At 46.2% G+C, this 16,804-nt stretch overlaps 1 protein-coding gene across 2 annotated transcripts in view; it reads right to left on the bottom strand.

The window, feature by feature from the left end:
- The window catches only part of HBS1L (HBS1 like translational GTPase), a 640,556-nt gene that overhangs the window by 180,926 nt on the left and 442,826 nt on the right, over positions 1 to 16,804 (bottom strand). For both annotated transcript variants that reach the window (XM_086927450.1, XM_086927451.1), the window contains exons 5-6: positions 16,517 to 16,779; positions 2,201 to 2,366 (exon numbers count right to left, since the gene is read on the bottom strand). In XM_086927450.1, the coding sequence (XP_086783576.1) occupies positions 2,201 to 2,366; positions 16,517 to 16,779 (429 nt within the window). The remainder of the gene's footprint in view (positions 1 to 2,200; positions 2,367 to 16,516; positions 16,780 to 16,804) is intronic.

The raw sequence follows: 16,804 nt of genomic DNA, 5'->3' as shown, positions 1-16,804 counted from the left end.
AGAATTTTTTTGGTCTCCTGAGCTCCCGATGCCAAACTCTCTAGGGAAACCTACCAAGAATTTGGGGGTATGGTTTGAAGAGAGCTTGTCTTTTTTCATACCATATTAAGAAGCGGGACGGTAACTGTTTTGGCCTCCTCAAAACTCTAAGGAAGCTTTTCCCTCTTCTCCCCCAGGCAGCGAGAGAAACTGACCTGCGCACTCATCTTGTCCTGGTTGGACTATGCCAATGCACTATACATTGGCATTCCGGGTTACCTGCTGAAAAAGCTGCAGGTTGTCCAAAACACGACGGCCAGACTGCTTCTGGGTATCTCTACCAGGAGCAATTTGCAACATCATCTACATTCACTGCATTGGCTCCCCGTTGCAGTACAAATCATTGGTTGTGGCTCACAGAGTGCTGCATGGTGTTTGCCCACTATATCTACAAAAACGCTTTTCTTTTTATGTTCCATCTAAACAGCTGCGCTCCACGTTCCTCCGCTTTGTGCAGGTTCCTAGATTCAAATACCAGAGGCTTGGCGGTAACTCACTGACAAGGAAGGCAACTGCTGCCTGGAATTCCCTGCCCCTTTACGCAATATTAAGGACCCGGTGACATTTAAGAAACATTTGAAAACATATCCATTAGTTTAAACAGACACTTTCCCCTTTCGCTGGTATCGCGTTGGGACACTCGTGAGTATCCGTGTGCTCTATAAATTAAAATAACATGACATAACATAACATGTTAGCAACTTCCTTACCTGTATAATCATAATCTCAAGATGAAGAAATTAGAGAAATTGGAGGTAGGAAGAGGGAACGACTGAGGACAGTGCCCTCTTGAACACACCTGGGTACAGCTGGAAGTAACTGGGAGGTAATGGCGACCATCTTGTTTATGTAGCAGATATATGTTATGGATAAAGAGACTACTGAAAACACTCATTTTCACCAAGACAATAGGAAATAATCATAGATTTAAGAAGGCCGCAGTCAGAGGTACCTGAAAATATTTAACAATTTAGTTATTTATTGTTTTATAAAGAGGCTACTCCAAAGAGACTAGCTAAATGTCTTATAAGAGCTTAAACATTCAGAACAAGCTTTAATTTACAACATGAAGTTCCACTAGTAATAAAGGTGAACTTCTTAGATGGAGAGTTCGGTTACCCTGATAGTAAGAGCAAACGTAAGCAAATACTTTAAAGTAATGATCCGTGTGATGCAAAGGTTTTGGGGTTAGTACTCTGCGTCTACACTTTTTGACGATTTGGAACTCCCAACTGCTTCACATTTGTCTGGAAGCAGATTTGGTGAATGTCCCAAAAAGATTTAAAACCACAACAGTTCCATCCAGCACTGGGGAGCCCAAGGTAGATGCATGGCCTCCTTCAAGAAGTCATCCAATAGGTTACTGTGGAATAATGCCCCTCCCTCTTCTGTATCCCACTCCTACTAGATGAAGAGGTCACTGCTGCCTGCATAAGCACGATATTAAAGCAAATAAAATAAACACGGTCTGACTTAAGTTACGCCAAACGCATGACATTTCTATTGGTATTAACTGCACTACAGCTAGACTGAAATGTTTCCTATTGTGACCTTTGCTGTGGAATTAGATGTACACTTCCTGGAGCTCTAAGCGTGTATAATCCCTTATTTGTAGTGTCACCATTGTCTAAGCTCAAGTAGGTATAAGGAGGAATCGGATTGTTAAAAATTGGTTTAGTTTATAAAAGTCTAAAGTTGGCTTGAGACCTACAAACCTACCTCATCTCCCCTCAACCTACCACAGTGAGGTATCAACTAGGAAGAGTATTAAAAATGCTTCTGGATAACTGGGCTTCTTCCAAAGTTAGGTTTTATCATCCATCTCTATGTTACGGAATCCTCAATGACAATAAGGAAACAGATTTTTCAGCTTGCAGTCAGTTTTTGACCCATAACACACCAAAATTGCCCTGTGTACCCTACCACCACTATGCACAAGCGTAACCAAACTTAGCACACTCTTGACTGCTGTCTCTGGCTAAAGTGAGCAAATCAGTAGCCAAACCCTGAACTCCAAGAGATTTTTAAGGAAAAAAAGAAATTAAGATTTTAAGAAGAGACTTGACTTCCAGTGAGGCAATAATCAATTCAAATTAAAGTAATAGACACAGATTAAGGCTTTGCCTGCAGGACATTTGGCTTCAACAAAAGATAAGACTACCTTTGCCTTTCTTCCCCAGTCTCATCCAAGACCCAAGCATAAGCAAACGAAGCTTTTCCAGCCTTTTTTGACTCCTGTTCATATTTGTGCATAGTTCTTTTGTTCACATTTCCAAGGAGGTAAAGTAGATGTCCCATAAGAGTGCTTTTGCCAGCATCCACATGACCTAGAAATAAAGAAATATTAATCAATTATCAATCAACACCCTTGGATCGCCTCAAAAACATCGAACAAAAAAAACCTGGAAGATATCGGTCACAGCCATCACCCATGCTAAACTCCATGAATCTACTATCCTTTATGAGAACTGAGTGGGTGATGGTTGCAGAGAAGAAAGGAACCTCACACAAAACAAGACATAAGCTGTCCCTCTAAATCGTAAAGTTTAAACTTAAGATAGTGAGAAAGAGAACACCAAAGCACATGCAGTTCCACGCTGATCAATAGATAATTTTTAAGAGTCTAGAAAGACAGCAACTTACTTAGAGACCATGTCATAGCAACAAGTAGTTTACAGAACGAGAAAAAAACTGGTAGTGGTTTCAAAGGATGTTAAAAAAGCTTTTCTGCAATTGCCTACGATGGCAGGCTGGAACAGGTGAATGAAGGTCCATATACAGTATGGAGAGCTGACTAACACTTAGGTATGTGGAACATATGTAAGAGTTCGGGCAGGGATTAAAAACTTGGAGCTGTTTTATTGATCCGCTATTTTGAGACGGTGCCTCTCATATACAGATATTTGCTTCTACGCATGAGGCAGGCTTGCAGACTGTTGACAAGCCCAGAACGATATACATACTAGATAGCCTATTCTAGAGAATAGGATTAACCATTTTCTTCCGAAAGCTTTTATAGGTGTGCATGGATTGGATTTATACTGGTTCATGATTCCAGAGTTTAGCCAGTTACAAGTGTGCTTTCTTTTAACTGTTCACAATAGGAGCTGGCTCTCCGCAGGTATGGTTAGGTGGAGGGTATCGCCGAAAGATGGGTTCTGAGGGATTGGTTGCAGCTATTTGTTTGGTTCACCCAAAGGGTTGGTTATCCATGGTTGGTTGAATACAGACGCTGCAACCAATCCTTGGAGTGAATAGACGCCAGACTTGGCAGAAGAATGTGCACAGTGCATATGGTTACCATGGTTGACTGGTCAAAGGCCAGGCCCTGCAGCCAACCACCATCAAACTCATGTGATTGGGGGCAGGGCATGCTTTAAGACTTGCACTTAATTCCTTCTGGATAAAGCCAAAGGCTACACGTAGCTAAGATGATCGTTCATTCTGCACTGGAGGTAGGCCCCTTGCTGTGCAAGGCAGGGGATTAAATCCCTTGTATCCTTTATTCTTCACCTGTTACCCACGGGCTTCATTTATATGCCAAGGTTAAAAGTAGCAGGTTTAGGACGATTATAATGATACCTATTGAAAAAGTTCATTTTTTAACAGTAGTGGGTGGTTCCAAAAATAACCGTTTTTGTGATTTCCAACGTTTTCTTTTTTTTTAAAGTCACTAAGTGTAAACAACCCCTTTAGTCAGGAATCAACTTACATCGAAAAATGAGGGACCCAGGAAACAAAATTAAAAATGAAACTTGTAAGTATGGTCATCAACTACCATTCTAGCATTTTTTTTTTCATGATATGCAATGCATGGCAGGATCAATCGCTTGTGGAACGTTTTCTTCTTGTTCTTGGCTGGTGGCAGCATTTTAGTTTATCTCATGTCTTCCTATGTGCCCCACTAGACTTCATCACAGTGTTTAATTTGTGCCAGTGTTTGCCAGTGTTCGGCACCAGCAGTTACTTCTTAAAACCGGCATATATTATGAAAGCCTACCACACAGTGGAGCGGTCACCCTACTTTTAAACAAGCACAGGAGTAGAGTGTTTTACAAATTATCTACAATTAAGCACAGCTGGCTCATATTTGCCTTTGATGTTTCTTGATTTTGTCGAAGGGCCAAAAAATAGAGCAAATTGAATGGACTCCGCACATAATTTGCAAGTCACCATGCAAGCATTCTGTTTCTTATCAAGTGGAGGGCAGGTAAAATGCTCCCACACACATGACTCTGTGCAGGTCTTCAGAAGTGTGCTTTACGTGGGTATTTGACATCTTCACCCCAGAAGAATGAAAGATGATGCAAGAAAGGTGCTGCAAGAAAGGTGCTGCAAGAAAGGTGCTGCAAGAAAGGTGATGGTATTCCTGCTTCACCATGTGCTCAATTGAGGACACAGTTTATTCAATCTGAACGTCAACCATGAGAAAGCTCCTTGAAGCTAAATTTTAAAATGAATTTGCAAGATACACATGTGAAGAGGAGGTGACAGCAGTACAGATGAAAGTGCAGGGGAGACCTGAATGTATTCCGGTTAAGGTGCCGGAGGCTGAGGACTCAGGCAGGAAGTCAAAAAACTTCAATGACTTGATGATACTGAAGCAGCTTCCCGCCGTATTTCTTACATGCTGGCCAAAGGAAAGAGTAGAGTCAAATAGGACCCCTAGATTTCTTGCCGTTTCCACTGAATGGGGTGGAGCAGGTGAATCCTCAGGCCACCAGTCCTTGGGGCAGAAATGGACATCTTTACCCAGAGGTAAGATTTCTGTTTTGCTTATGTTACATTTTAAGTGGTTATTGTCCATCCAACGGAAAACTTTCGACAAGCAGATCTTGACATTTTGTTCCGCATTCGTGGAGTTTTTATCCATAGAAACCACAAGTTGGGTGTCGTCGGCGTATGATGTTACAAGTATTCCGTGTGACTCTATCAATGCAATAAGGGGGACCATATAAATGTTAAATAGCAATTGGCTTAGGATGGAGCCCTGGGGGACCCCGGATAAGACCTTTTTTTTCGTTGGATAAAAAAGGGCCCAGGGAGACAGTTTGGGATCTATTAGTCAGAAAGGACACTATCCAGGCCAAGGCAACATCTGTTATACCCATGTCTCTCAACCTATCGATAGACCAAGCCTCCCGAAAATGAGGCAGACGCAATCAGTGTGATCGAAAAGCTTATTCCCTCCGCACCTTTGAGAGGTCCTAAGTCAAATGTATGGCATTTAAGGGAGCTTCTAATAATTAAGGCCACCCCTCCCCCTCTTCCGCTCGGTTTATCCTGCCTGAAGATGGAGAAGTCAGGAGGAAGAGCGATCGCCAAATCAGGGTTGGAAGTGTCAGTAAGCCATGTCTCAGTCACAAAGAGGAAGTCAAGATCCAGATCGGATCTCCGACATCTTGACTGTGGCAGCACATTGAGCGTGCATTGATTAGTCAGCCCTTAAATTTGGGAGGACCTAACCTCGTGGGGACAGTGCCTGGCAGAGACTCAAATTGGGGCCATGGGGATGTCCATTTGCAGGTTCTACACGAGAAAGGACCCCATATCTGCTCCATGGGAGGGCAACATGAACATTTACCAGTGGCCTTATACGCTAACAGATCGCTTCCATTGTACATGTGAGTGGATGGAATTTATCCAGCATGTCCTGCACCTGTCGCGGACGTGGCGCGGACAGGCGCAGACGGGCTTGCCTTTGGCGCGTCGCCCGCCCGCTGCGCCGTCGGGGCCAGGTGTTCATCTTACACGAATGGAGGGGGTATGGGGTCGGCGAGCAACTAGAGCGCTGCCCTGGTATTCACCCAAGATGGCGGTACCCTCTCGGAGAGCGCGTCAGCGGCGCTTCCTCCTAGTGGGGGTCAGGGATTACAGTGCAACAAGAGCGGTATGATTAAAAAAGTGGAATACACTGAATGGAGGGTCCAAATTATAACACTAAAATTTTATCTAAACACCGTTTTAAAAGCGTAAACCGAAGCCTAGAACCCCCGGCTCACGCCTCAGGGGATCGCAAGTACAGAATTTGAATTTAAAATTACTTTTAAAGCGCACGTTCGCCAGCGGCTTCATGGCGCTACAGAGTCAGTTTATCAGCAGAGGTCAAGCAGGACCTCCAGCAGTTGCAGTCTTTCCTGTGCGATTTTAACAGTACATTGATTTGGTGCAAACCAGGGGAAACAGCCCATCAACTGGAGCTTTTCACTGACACACAGGGGTGTCAAGGGTATCGAGCAATCTGGAGTGCAGCAAAAAGTGGTCACGAAGAGCATGACTTTGTTAGAGTAACAACCTACTACAGTGGCTTTCTTGCTCTGGAAGGATATGCTTGCAAACAAACAAGTAACACAGTGGTCCGACAATCATACTGTAGTCCAGCTCCCCAACGTGGGTTCAGATGTATGCCTTAGGATTCTGGGCTTGATGCACCATTTGGTCAGTCATCAGCCAAGTGAGAAAATAGCAATTAGGGCCAGGCATTTAGCAAGATGTGACAATTCCATTGTGGATTCTTTTTCTCGATTTCAGCGGGCAATGTTCCGCAAGAAGGCACCTCAAGCAGTTCAGGAGATGACACCTTTTATGGAGGAACGATGGAACCTGGTATAACTGATCTAAGGACACTGGTCGACAGGGCCTTGCCCGCCCAGACCAGTGCAAAGTACAATAAGTACCTGGGCCACTTCAAACAAGAGACAGGTGTTGTGGACATTACTGGGGACAAGGCGGTCAATGAAGTAGAGACATTTAGACACTGCATTCACTAACAGAAAAAGCATGTCTTGGGCTGAGGGGCCTATTTTTGCAAAGTTACAGGTAAAGAGGGACTCGACCAACTAGTTCTATTGCAGAGCAGCAATGCGTGGGTGGGGTTGCATCCAGGAGTGTGTGAAATACCAGAGACTCCAGTAGGCCGGTTTGGCTACTACAGGCCTTGCGAGTGGTCTGCAAAGAGAATTGTGAAAGAACAATTCACAGCGGCTATCTCATTGCCGTTATTTGGGGCCTAAAAAGTGAGTGAATTGGTGACTTCAGCTAGAGAGGGCCTGGGGCAAGCATGTCTGCAGGATGTGCACATGTAAAGTAAGAAAAAAAAAAGTAAAATGCATAGAAAAAAAACAACTCATCCCCCACATAATAATGGCGCTGTCACTGGTATACTGTATCATACATAGTAACGTTTCGGTATTATTGTTAATACGGTCTAAATAAGTATAATTCAGTGATGTACGAAAATTAAGAGTATCAGATGTGTCCGCCATCTTAGGGTTTTCACCACAAACACGTTTTTAGCATGTATCCCAAATGAATATATAACAGTGCTATTAACCAAAATGGTATTAACAATAAGTATGTGAATTCTCAAAGTCAATAGATCTGATGGTACTGACAAGGTCTGTGAATAAGTCTCATACTATGCACCAAACACAAATATCACAAAGTAGATCGGTAAAACAATAGCAGCAATCGTAATTACTACAAATATATAAAATGTTTGCAATCAAACCCTGTACACCTGTATTCTGAAATACAATTCTAGCATATTTTAAATATTTTTATTTTTAAAGTAAAACATATGTATATATAAAGACAATTGTGAGCAAAATAAAGTTGTGACTATCCTTATGTAAGCATGAATACTCAAAGTCATGTGAATTACAGGCTGTGCGGAGACCAACAAAGTGGTGCTGGTGTGGGGGGATTTTTTATTGTAATGTATGCCTACTACACGTGTTTGGCTGAGATTTGGTTTAGAAAGATATGTGTACATACAATTAACAAGCTCAATGCGCATGCGCATTGACAGGCGAGACCTAAAAAGAAGCCAATATCTACAGGCAGTCCAAAAAAAGATATTAAGACACCAAGGCAGTTGCAAATCCCATCACAGATATCAACACCTCCTAAAGCCTGGCCGCTCTCCCAATCTTTCTGGAAGATCAGTATAAGTGCCAAACGCAGGGGTATTTAATGAAAGTTCAGGACGGCTGGACCCGTACCTAATTTTCAGGGTACAGATTAAACAAAATGTGCTTACTGTGAATCTAAATAAAACCGATATAAAAAGTAACTTACCTGAAATTCAGGCATTTATCCGGCCCCATTGAGATCCTTTGGACACCCCTGCACTAGAGTCATTGAGCGGAAAAACAGCATGAAAAATATGTTGTAGGCATATATTATATAAAATAAATTCCAATATAATTTTGGGGCGTAGCAGGTTTCAATTTGCATACGCCTTCTACATGTGTCTTGACGAAACTCGTTACAGAAAGACAATAGGTGCACAATATGCGCTCATACAATTTGGAAGCTGTTGGTTTTTGGTAGCAAGTTTTTTTATGCAGCTGTTTGTTAATTTGGAATAGTGAGACTGCTGTTTCCAGCTGCAGGGCTTCCGCTGGCAATGAAAAAGATAGAAGGGCAGCATATGTTTGTTTAGAAGAGGTTTTCTGTTCGGCTCACCCGAGTAATGAAATGTAGAGAACAAGGGGAAGGGATTTGTAAAGTACACACCGCTGATTTCCTTAAGAGCTTGGTGTGTGTGTGTGTTGAATCTAAAGAAGGCGAAACACAAATCCTCCTAAAGCTGTCTGCGGAGAGACCAGCAAAACGAAACCAGCTTCCACTTAAATGAAAAGGAAAGAAACAAAACTGACGGTAAAACCAACCAATGTTAAGTAATGGACGAGCTTTAAGCCCTTCTATTAACTTTTAGTTATCAAATTATTTCGCAAGCAACAGCGCTTGCGCAGTCCCTGTTGAGACCTGTAAGGAAAAGGAACAAAGAACGGGGATAATGGGAGAGAAATGTGGTCACAGAAATGTGGGATTATAAAAACAGAGTGCAAGGGAATAGGGAAACACATACAGGACAGAGGGATATGGTCAACTGAATGGCATAATGGAAGAGCTGGGGAATCGGAAGAAAGGGACAGCAAGAAATAAATGGTAATGGTTAGGGGCGCGTTTAAGATTTTATTTTGGCCTCAAGATTAAATCAATTTTTTCTCCCAGCCCGCAACTGTCACAGTCACCATGGATTTCGAATATGGAGGTTGTTTTAATTAGTTTAGAGGTTAAGCTCTTTGCGATTTTAGATAGAGCGAGTATAGAGGCAGACTAGCCCTAAAAACTCTTAACCCTTTCAGCGCGGCGCGAATTTTCGCGCTGTGCTGAAGGTTCTATTGGGCCAACGGACTCATGACGGAACGGTTCCGTCATGAGCACCGAAGGGGTTAAAGATATGAGAAAAGCAGGCCTCCTAGAATTGAAGCAATCGCTCATGCGGGCACAGTAACAGTACAGCACACAATGGTTCATGCACCAGGTTTCTGATAGGCAGCATATATTCATAACAAAGCACCTGTACTCCAAAGAAAGATTTCACTTGGGCAAATACTCATAATAGCACAGGAGGGTCAAAACAGGTTTTGTTTAGGAGCAGTAACATTTCTCTCTTAGGACTCTGAACAACTTAATATCCCAATTATGATTCTCAGAGAAATGTAGAGAGTTAGAAGAAATGTACGAGTTACTTACCTTCGGTAACGATGTATCTGGTAGAGACCATTCTAGCCGCAGATTCCTTAACGTAGAATTATCCTCAGGCGTGAGACTGGATCCCGAAACTTTTTGCCACAGCATCCCTGCACGCAGGGGGCGGGTCGGCATCATGAGACTCCTCCCAGGCGTCGTCCGCGTACGTGACGTCAGCGAGGTCACATAAGCCCCACCCCGGCACGTCTACGTCAATTTTCTTCGGAGAACTTTTCCGCACCACAACGCGGAGCTACCAGACAAAAAGCTGTGGTAGCATGGGAACAGTGTGCGAAAGAGTAGAAAAAAGGGGAATGGGGACAAGCAACACCATAGGGAACAGTACAACACTGCAGTGTCCAAAGGCAGGGCAGAAGAAAGAACAGAGCAGAGCCCTGAGCAGTCACCCTGCTAGTACGTAAACAGCCTCCCCCCCCCCCCCCCCCCCCCATAACCCCGTGCTCCGGAGAGAAGGAATTTGCGTAAAAAGTCATGACATGTGGCGGCCTACCACCCCCGTCAAAAACAAGGAAGGGGAGCCATTCCAAAAGCAGACAGGAACAACAAACCGCCAAGCCACCCCAACATAGAAGGCAACCACCCCCCAAGGAACAAGTGCAAGACTTGGCCAGATGACCCTTATTCAGAGGTTAGCATAGGGGCCAGGATCCCCAGCAGCAAGAGGAGGGGAGGGGAGGGGAGGGAAGGATAGAGATTAAAGGAAGCCCCCCCCCCAAACCTGGAGTAGCCAGAGCAGCAGGGCACAGGAGCACCGTAACACCATCCTCCAAGAACCAAAGAGGAGGAATGAAACGCAAAAAGACAGAGCCACCCGACAAGAGCAAAAGAAGTCACTCACAGGAGACACAGCCCCCCACCGGGAGGAGAGTACCGAAGACCAACCCAAGGGTTCTTGCAGAACAGGGAGGAAGGGCGGGTCGTGAGGTAATCTGCGGCTAGAATCGCCTCTACCAGATACATCGTTACCGAAGGTAAGTAGCTCGTACATCTGATAGACTACTAGCTGCAGATTCCTTAACGTAGAATAGATACCCTAGCCATACCCACGGGGAAGGAGGATCTGTGGAAGTACCCCACCAGCCTGGACACAACTGAAAGGCCCACAGGGGACTAGTCCCATGGACAGGGCGAAGAGCCCCGTCCTCTCAGGCAAGGAGGGGGACTCCACAAGCAGAACACCACCGACCGAAGAAGCTCATTCACCCTCAGCATAGGAACCAAAGTCAAGGCCATTAAGGCCGAAGCACCCCACGCCCCTACAAGGCAACAGAGCTTCCATCCAATTCCAGGGAAAGGAAGAGCAAGAAGAAAAGCCTAGAGGGCCCAAGGAAACAAGGGAAAAGAAGGCGAGCCCACCATAGACGGAAGGCAAACGGCCAGACAGAGCGGCACCCGCAGCAAGAAGCCGCCGGAAGCACGCCTGAGCATACCCTGCCACACTTATTGAGGCCAAAAGCCGTACAAAAGGGGAATGTTCCCATGAGGCACAGGGTCAGACTGATTTGCATATAGCCATGTATGAACTGGGGTGGCAGAGTGGGCTAAAGAACAGTGATGGATTAAACCCAGATCTTTTGACTGGGTGTGAGTGTTTGATTGGTTTAGATGCTCCGTCCATTACCACCCCCATTTGTACCGCTTTTGGCTGCCATAAGTGTGGCAGGGTATGCTCAGACGTGATTCCCTTGCTCACTTTGCCACTGGATTCAAGCAAGCCGGGCTGAAGATGGCTGGAATGCCAGAAAACGGTCCTCGGAAGCTTGTTTCCGGTCCAGGGAAGGCATGGCTTGGCAGTTCGAGCTGGACTGTTCCCATGAGGCACAAGGTCAGACTGATTTGCATATAACCATGTCTTAACTGGGGTGGCAGAGTGGGCTAAAGAACGGTGATGGATTAAACCCAGATCTTTTGACTGGGTGTGAGTGTTTGATTGGTTCAGATGCTCCGTCCATTACCACCCCCTTTTGTACCGCATAAATCCACCTGAACAGTTTCTTGGGAAGCTGTGGATCCGAAAGACTCAGCCAAGCCCCACAAACAAGGAGGCGGCACTAGCCAACACACATAAGGTGTTAAGGGCCAGCAGGGCAGTGCTGGTTGAGGTAAACATGTTGCACCCCCAAGAGTCCAACCAGCGGGACGGCAGAGTCAACAGTGTCAGCAGGGAGGGAAAAGCAGTCCGCAAAATTGGGGTGGAGGGAAAGACACACTGGAAGGTGCCGGAGCATAAGGTGTTGAGGCATAAGGTGTTGAGGCACCGGATCCCCTGAGGCGGGGCACCTCCAAGCCCCTGTCAGGGACGAAAGGAGCGAACCCTCAAAGGGAAGCAAGATCTCCCTCACACCAGAACCCTGGTGGAGAACCTCCGAGAGATGGTCCGCTGGGAAGTGAGCAATCGGGTCACCCATGCGCAGAATGCCCACAGCCGTGGACACCGCATGAGCGAAGGCAGCACCCGCCTCTGTAGGGCCCCGTGGTGGAGTAAGCAACACCTCCGTGGGCGACGGCTGCAAACTGAAGCGGCCGTCCCCGAAGCCAAGCGGGGCGGGCAAAGGGCAGACCTGAAAGTCAGAAGGAACATAAAAATGGGGGACCTGCTGCTCCTCCGACTAACTCTTCGGCCTCCGAAATGGCGGGGAGCCGCCCTTCGATGATACCAGTGAAGAAGACACCAAGCGGCGGTCTGTCTCCGGGGAGGAGGACACCAATATGCACCCAACCTCCGGAGAAGAGGGTGCGTCCGAAGACGAATCCGCGGCACGAATCCTCTGCGGAGTCGTAGAGTCCACCGCCCAAGGCAGGCTGTCGACGCCATCGGGCGTCGACAGACACCGGCCAGGGCACCTCCAAGTCAAACCGCGCCGGGGAACGGAGCCGAAGTGGTCAAGGGGCGACCCCGGAACGACGCCGACTCAACCTCCACTAAGGCAGTCGCCAGCGTGGAGGAACGAGAGGGACTGGGGGAGTGACACGAAGCCCTCCGCAAGCCTAGGCCCTGGATGTGGCGGAGGTGGCCCTGCGACCCATGCGGTGGTGCCAGGGACGATTCAACATCCGACGAGGCACTCGCCTGCGGGGAGGGACGAGAGGGGCCCAAGAAGGGGACGAGGGATCCCCACCCAGCCTCGACCAAGAGCAGGACGAGGAGGGTCCACCGACCCCTGTGGCGCCGCCAAGACCAGCAGGTGCCGGCGTCGTGAGCTCAGCTGTGGATAAGGCCTTTGCCTGCCCAGAGGGCCGAGCGGGGCTCGGGTCGCATCCCTGAGCCCCAGCGACCTCCCACGACACCACAGGGACACCTGCAGGAGTTTGTGGCGAGGCAGAGGAGCCGTGGTCTGAAGGAGGGACCCCCGAAGGGCCACACCCCAACAGCACCATGTCCTCCAAGCCTGGATCTGAACCAGTCGGCGTCGGGCCAGAGCCGGCAGCGGCACAAGCGGAGGGCCCCACGCAAGGCAAGGGATCCGCTGACGCCTAGGAGGGGAAGGAGGAGGAGACGCCAGCGAAGCCTGCAAAGCCGCCGCATATGTCTCCATCTTGACTCTCGACGCTCAGTCACCGGAAAACAGTGGATAGGAGGAGGACACCCTGGGCCGCATCAAACGTGGAGAGCCCACGCCCCCGGCAGGCCGAACACCAGCTCCCGGGGACAAACTGCGACACTTACCCACCGGGGAGCGACGCTCTGGCGACATTGGAGAAGGGCGAGGACGATGACAACAGCCGTATCTGAAGGCGTCTGCCGAGGCTGATCGAGGAGAGGAAGCCGACCTTGAGAGACGCCCCAAGAGAAGTTTCATCTGGCGCTCCCGCTGCGACTTCGGCTTAAACTGTTGGCGCGCCTCACAATCATTGATGCTGTGATCCTCCCCTAAACACCACATACAAATGAGGTGAGGGTCCGTCGCGAAATAAGACGCCCACACGAGGTGCAAGTCATGAAGCCCAAATGCATTTGCACACTGTTCCACCAAAAACTTAGACAGTGAGGAAGAAAAAAGGGTCCCAAAAAGGATCCGCGTTGCACAGGGAAAAGGAAAATACTGACGTAGGCACGCCGGGGTGGGGCTTATGTGACCTCGCGGACGCCTGGGCGGAGTCACATGATGTCACCCCGCCCCCCCGCGCACAGGGATGCTGTGGCAAAAAGTTTGCGGATCCAGTCTCATGCTTGGGGATAATTCTACGATAAGAAGTCTGCAGCTAGTAGTCTCTATCAGATGTAAAATACTAATGCATGGCCATAGAAAGGAAAACTATTCCAAGCAGACGTACTGAAGACATTCAAGAAAATCAGGCAGGAGTATGAAACCTCAATGTGTCAAAGTACCAAATATGACAATGTAGTGTAGACAGCAAGCCCTCAGACAAACTAATTACTTCGGGCTTACTTAAAATAATGACACGCGATTTAATCACAGAAATATCACATACAACAATTTGGAGAAACGTGTGAAAACATGAAGTTCAGGTTACAATACATGCAAGTGATTACTCAGAATCTATCTCACATTACAAAGAATGAAACCAAGGATTACAGATATCAGTGTTCAAAGCCTAAAATAGAGAGCAAGCTTCTGTCATTTGGTTTGGGACTGTGCAATTATTGAAACATTCTGGGGAACTGTTAGTCAATGGTTGGCAGGACTAAACACTGCCAAATGCCTATGTAAACAACTTCTATATATTGTCTTAGAAAGGAAAGAGTTGAAAACTATGGCACCATTTGAAAACTTGGCCATTTTAATAGCACTGGGGAGGACTGTTGTGTGTGGAAAATCAACAACTGGATCAACTTACAGGGATTTAAAGGCTTTGCAAAACAGATCTTAGTAGAGCTAGCGGGGAAAACAAATACTCTTGATAGTAGGGCAATGGGTCTTAACTCCGAGATGGAACAGACACGTGAAAATGGACTGTGCCTAGCTCATAAACGTCTGCCATTCACAGCCAAAAGGAATAAGAAATGCATGTAGCCACTGCATGTAAGTAGCACAAGTAGGTGAACAATTGTGACATAGGTCCCTGTCTAACCCACAACAACTATTATAAGAAATAAGTTACTAACATGTAACTCCAGTTCTCCAATGTTGGTCATAGAGTCATACACTTGAATCATCATCATCAAGCTAGGATTTCCATAGTAAGAGTGTAGCCAGTACGGTCTTCAAAAAGGTTTTTAAAGACTGCACTGTGGTGGTGGGTTGAGTTTTTGACAGTGTGCAAGGGTGATCATGGTTAGTAATTTCATCGCCATTTCCAAACAAACTTTGGAAGTCTCGCTCTTGGCACCTTTATAAGGCACTTTGCCTAATCTATCCTGCTCCTTATTGGACTTCTTGGAGGTCTTTGTGGGTGGATCACCAGCTGTATCAGGTGCCCCTCACAGTTATTAGAGGTTTTTGTTAAAAAGGTAGAGCAAATCTTTCCATCTTTGGTCTTGTGTGGGGGGTACAAAAAAACAAATGCAATTTCAGAAGCTCATCTGCATAAAGTGTCTTCTTGTTATATGAAGCAAAGGGTTAAAAAAATGTTACTTACCTTTGGTAACTATATTTCTGGTGGGTACTCTAATGACAGATTCTGCACCTTTGAATATGCCCAGACTATGCTAGACTGGTTCGTAAACCTTTGCAATAGCTCTCCAGCGCCGGTAGGGAACCTAGGTCATGATGGCTGTGTCAGGGTCTTGTTGCGCCAGAACAAACACCACTGACATCAGTTTAAATCCGTTTCTGCTGCAACTTCCGAGGCTTTATCATGAAGACCGACAATCAAGCAGGGGTGCCATACAATACTAACCTGGAATCTCATTAAGAAAAGCAACAATGTTTCTCAACACTGAGTATCTATGAGGAAAGTGCAGGTAGACAGATAATCCACCAGAAAGATTTTTACAGTAATTTTTTCTTCTGACGGATACTTCTACCCACAAATACATCATCTTTGAATAGATTCCCAAGCAAGATCTCCCTTGTGTGGTTGGACTGGAGAACTAAATCAGTAGGTCATGAAAGACAGACCAGGCACAGTGACGTCTCACCTCTCTTCTGAATCCAAGCAATAGTGGTTGGCAAATGTATGAAGAGAGGATGACCTATACCGTGCAGATATCACCCACTGGAACCCCTCTTGCCAAGCCTGACTTGAGAACATGAAAACTTTTTAAAGTACTCCAAGGCTTGACCTAATCAAAGGTCTATTATCATGAACAAACCCATTTCAGAGAATCTTTTGCCCATCAACTTGGAGAGCACATCTCTGTGGTGTACAGCAGCAGAATCCATGATGGTGAAAGCATATTCGGGGCTGCTGAAGACTGGCGGACTGCTTGTAAGAGGAGCACTACAGGGAGTAGTACAACTGATTGATGACTCTTGCCCTGAAACCCATAGACAGAACACGCAAAGGACTTGACAGAATACCATACTTGAGATTAGAGGCACAGTAGGAGGAGTGCTGAATAATGTCTTCACCAACTAAGCAATAGCTATACATTTAGGAGGAGAGTTGCAAAGACTGACTGGCTTTCCAGTGCAATGATCTAGTGGCGTGTGTGTGAGAATCAGAACAGAATATTCTATGCTTCAATTCCCTATAAAAGGCAGCTCTATTTCTGTTGTGGGACAACTGACCAATGAAGGGACCTATTTAACGTTGGCAGGTTGAAAGCAAAAACATGGAGCAGCCTAATAAATCAACTCTTGCAAGGCCATAAGTATATTTTTTTCAAACAAAGTAATTTCCATCCAATTACGACTGTATTGAGGCCACAAAATTAACTGCGAATGAAAGTTTAGCGCGGATGTGGTGTTCATAAAGTAGCCTTTTTCATGCACAATGATTATTTTTAATGTTCTTCAAAAAAATGTTAAACGAAACATTTGAAACCAAAATACCGAAAAGACATTACCAATTACAACTAGGTTTAGCAGTTGTTTTCTCCCTTGCCTCTTCTCGAGCTCTGCTCTCACATCTATCTTGTGTTTTGACTTGCTGATGCTTTTCGCCGCCGGTGTGGCTGTTCCGAGGTCATCAGGCGTCTGGTTGTTTTGGGATGGAGGGGAAGATTTAGGAGTTGCATCAATTACTACTGGAGCAGGAGGCGCAGCATCTTCTGGAGATTGCGCCTTTCGAGGTGTGGTGGTATTCTGGCAATTCTCTTCAGAAACAGCACTGAAGTCAAGAGAAACAAAGAGGA

The sequence above is a fragment of the Lissotriton vulgaris genome, chromosome 6 (genome assembly GCF_964263255.1).
Source record: "Lissotriton vulgaris chromosome 6, aLisVul1.2, whole genome shotgun sequence".
NCBI classification, from domain to species: Eukaryota; Metazoa; Chordata; class Amphibia; order Caudata; family Salamandridae; genus Lissotriton; species Lissotriton vulgaris.
Note: the sequence above shows the minus strand (reverse complement) of the source record. Positions and strands in the feature narration are given on the sequence as shown.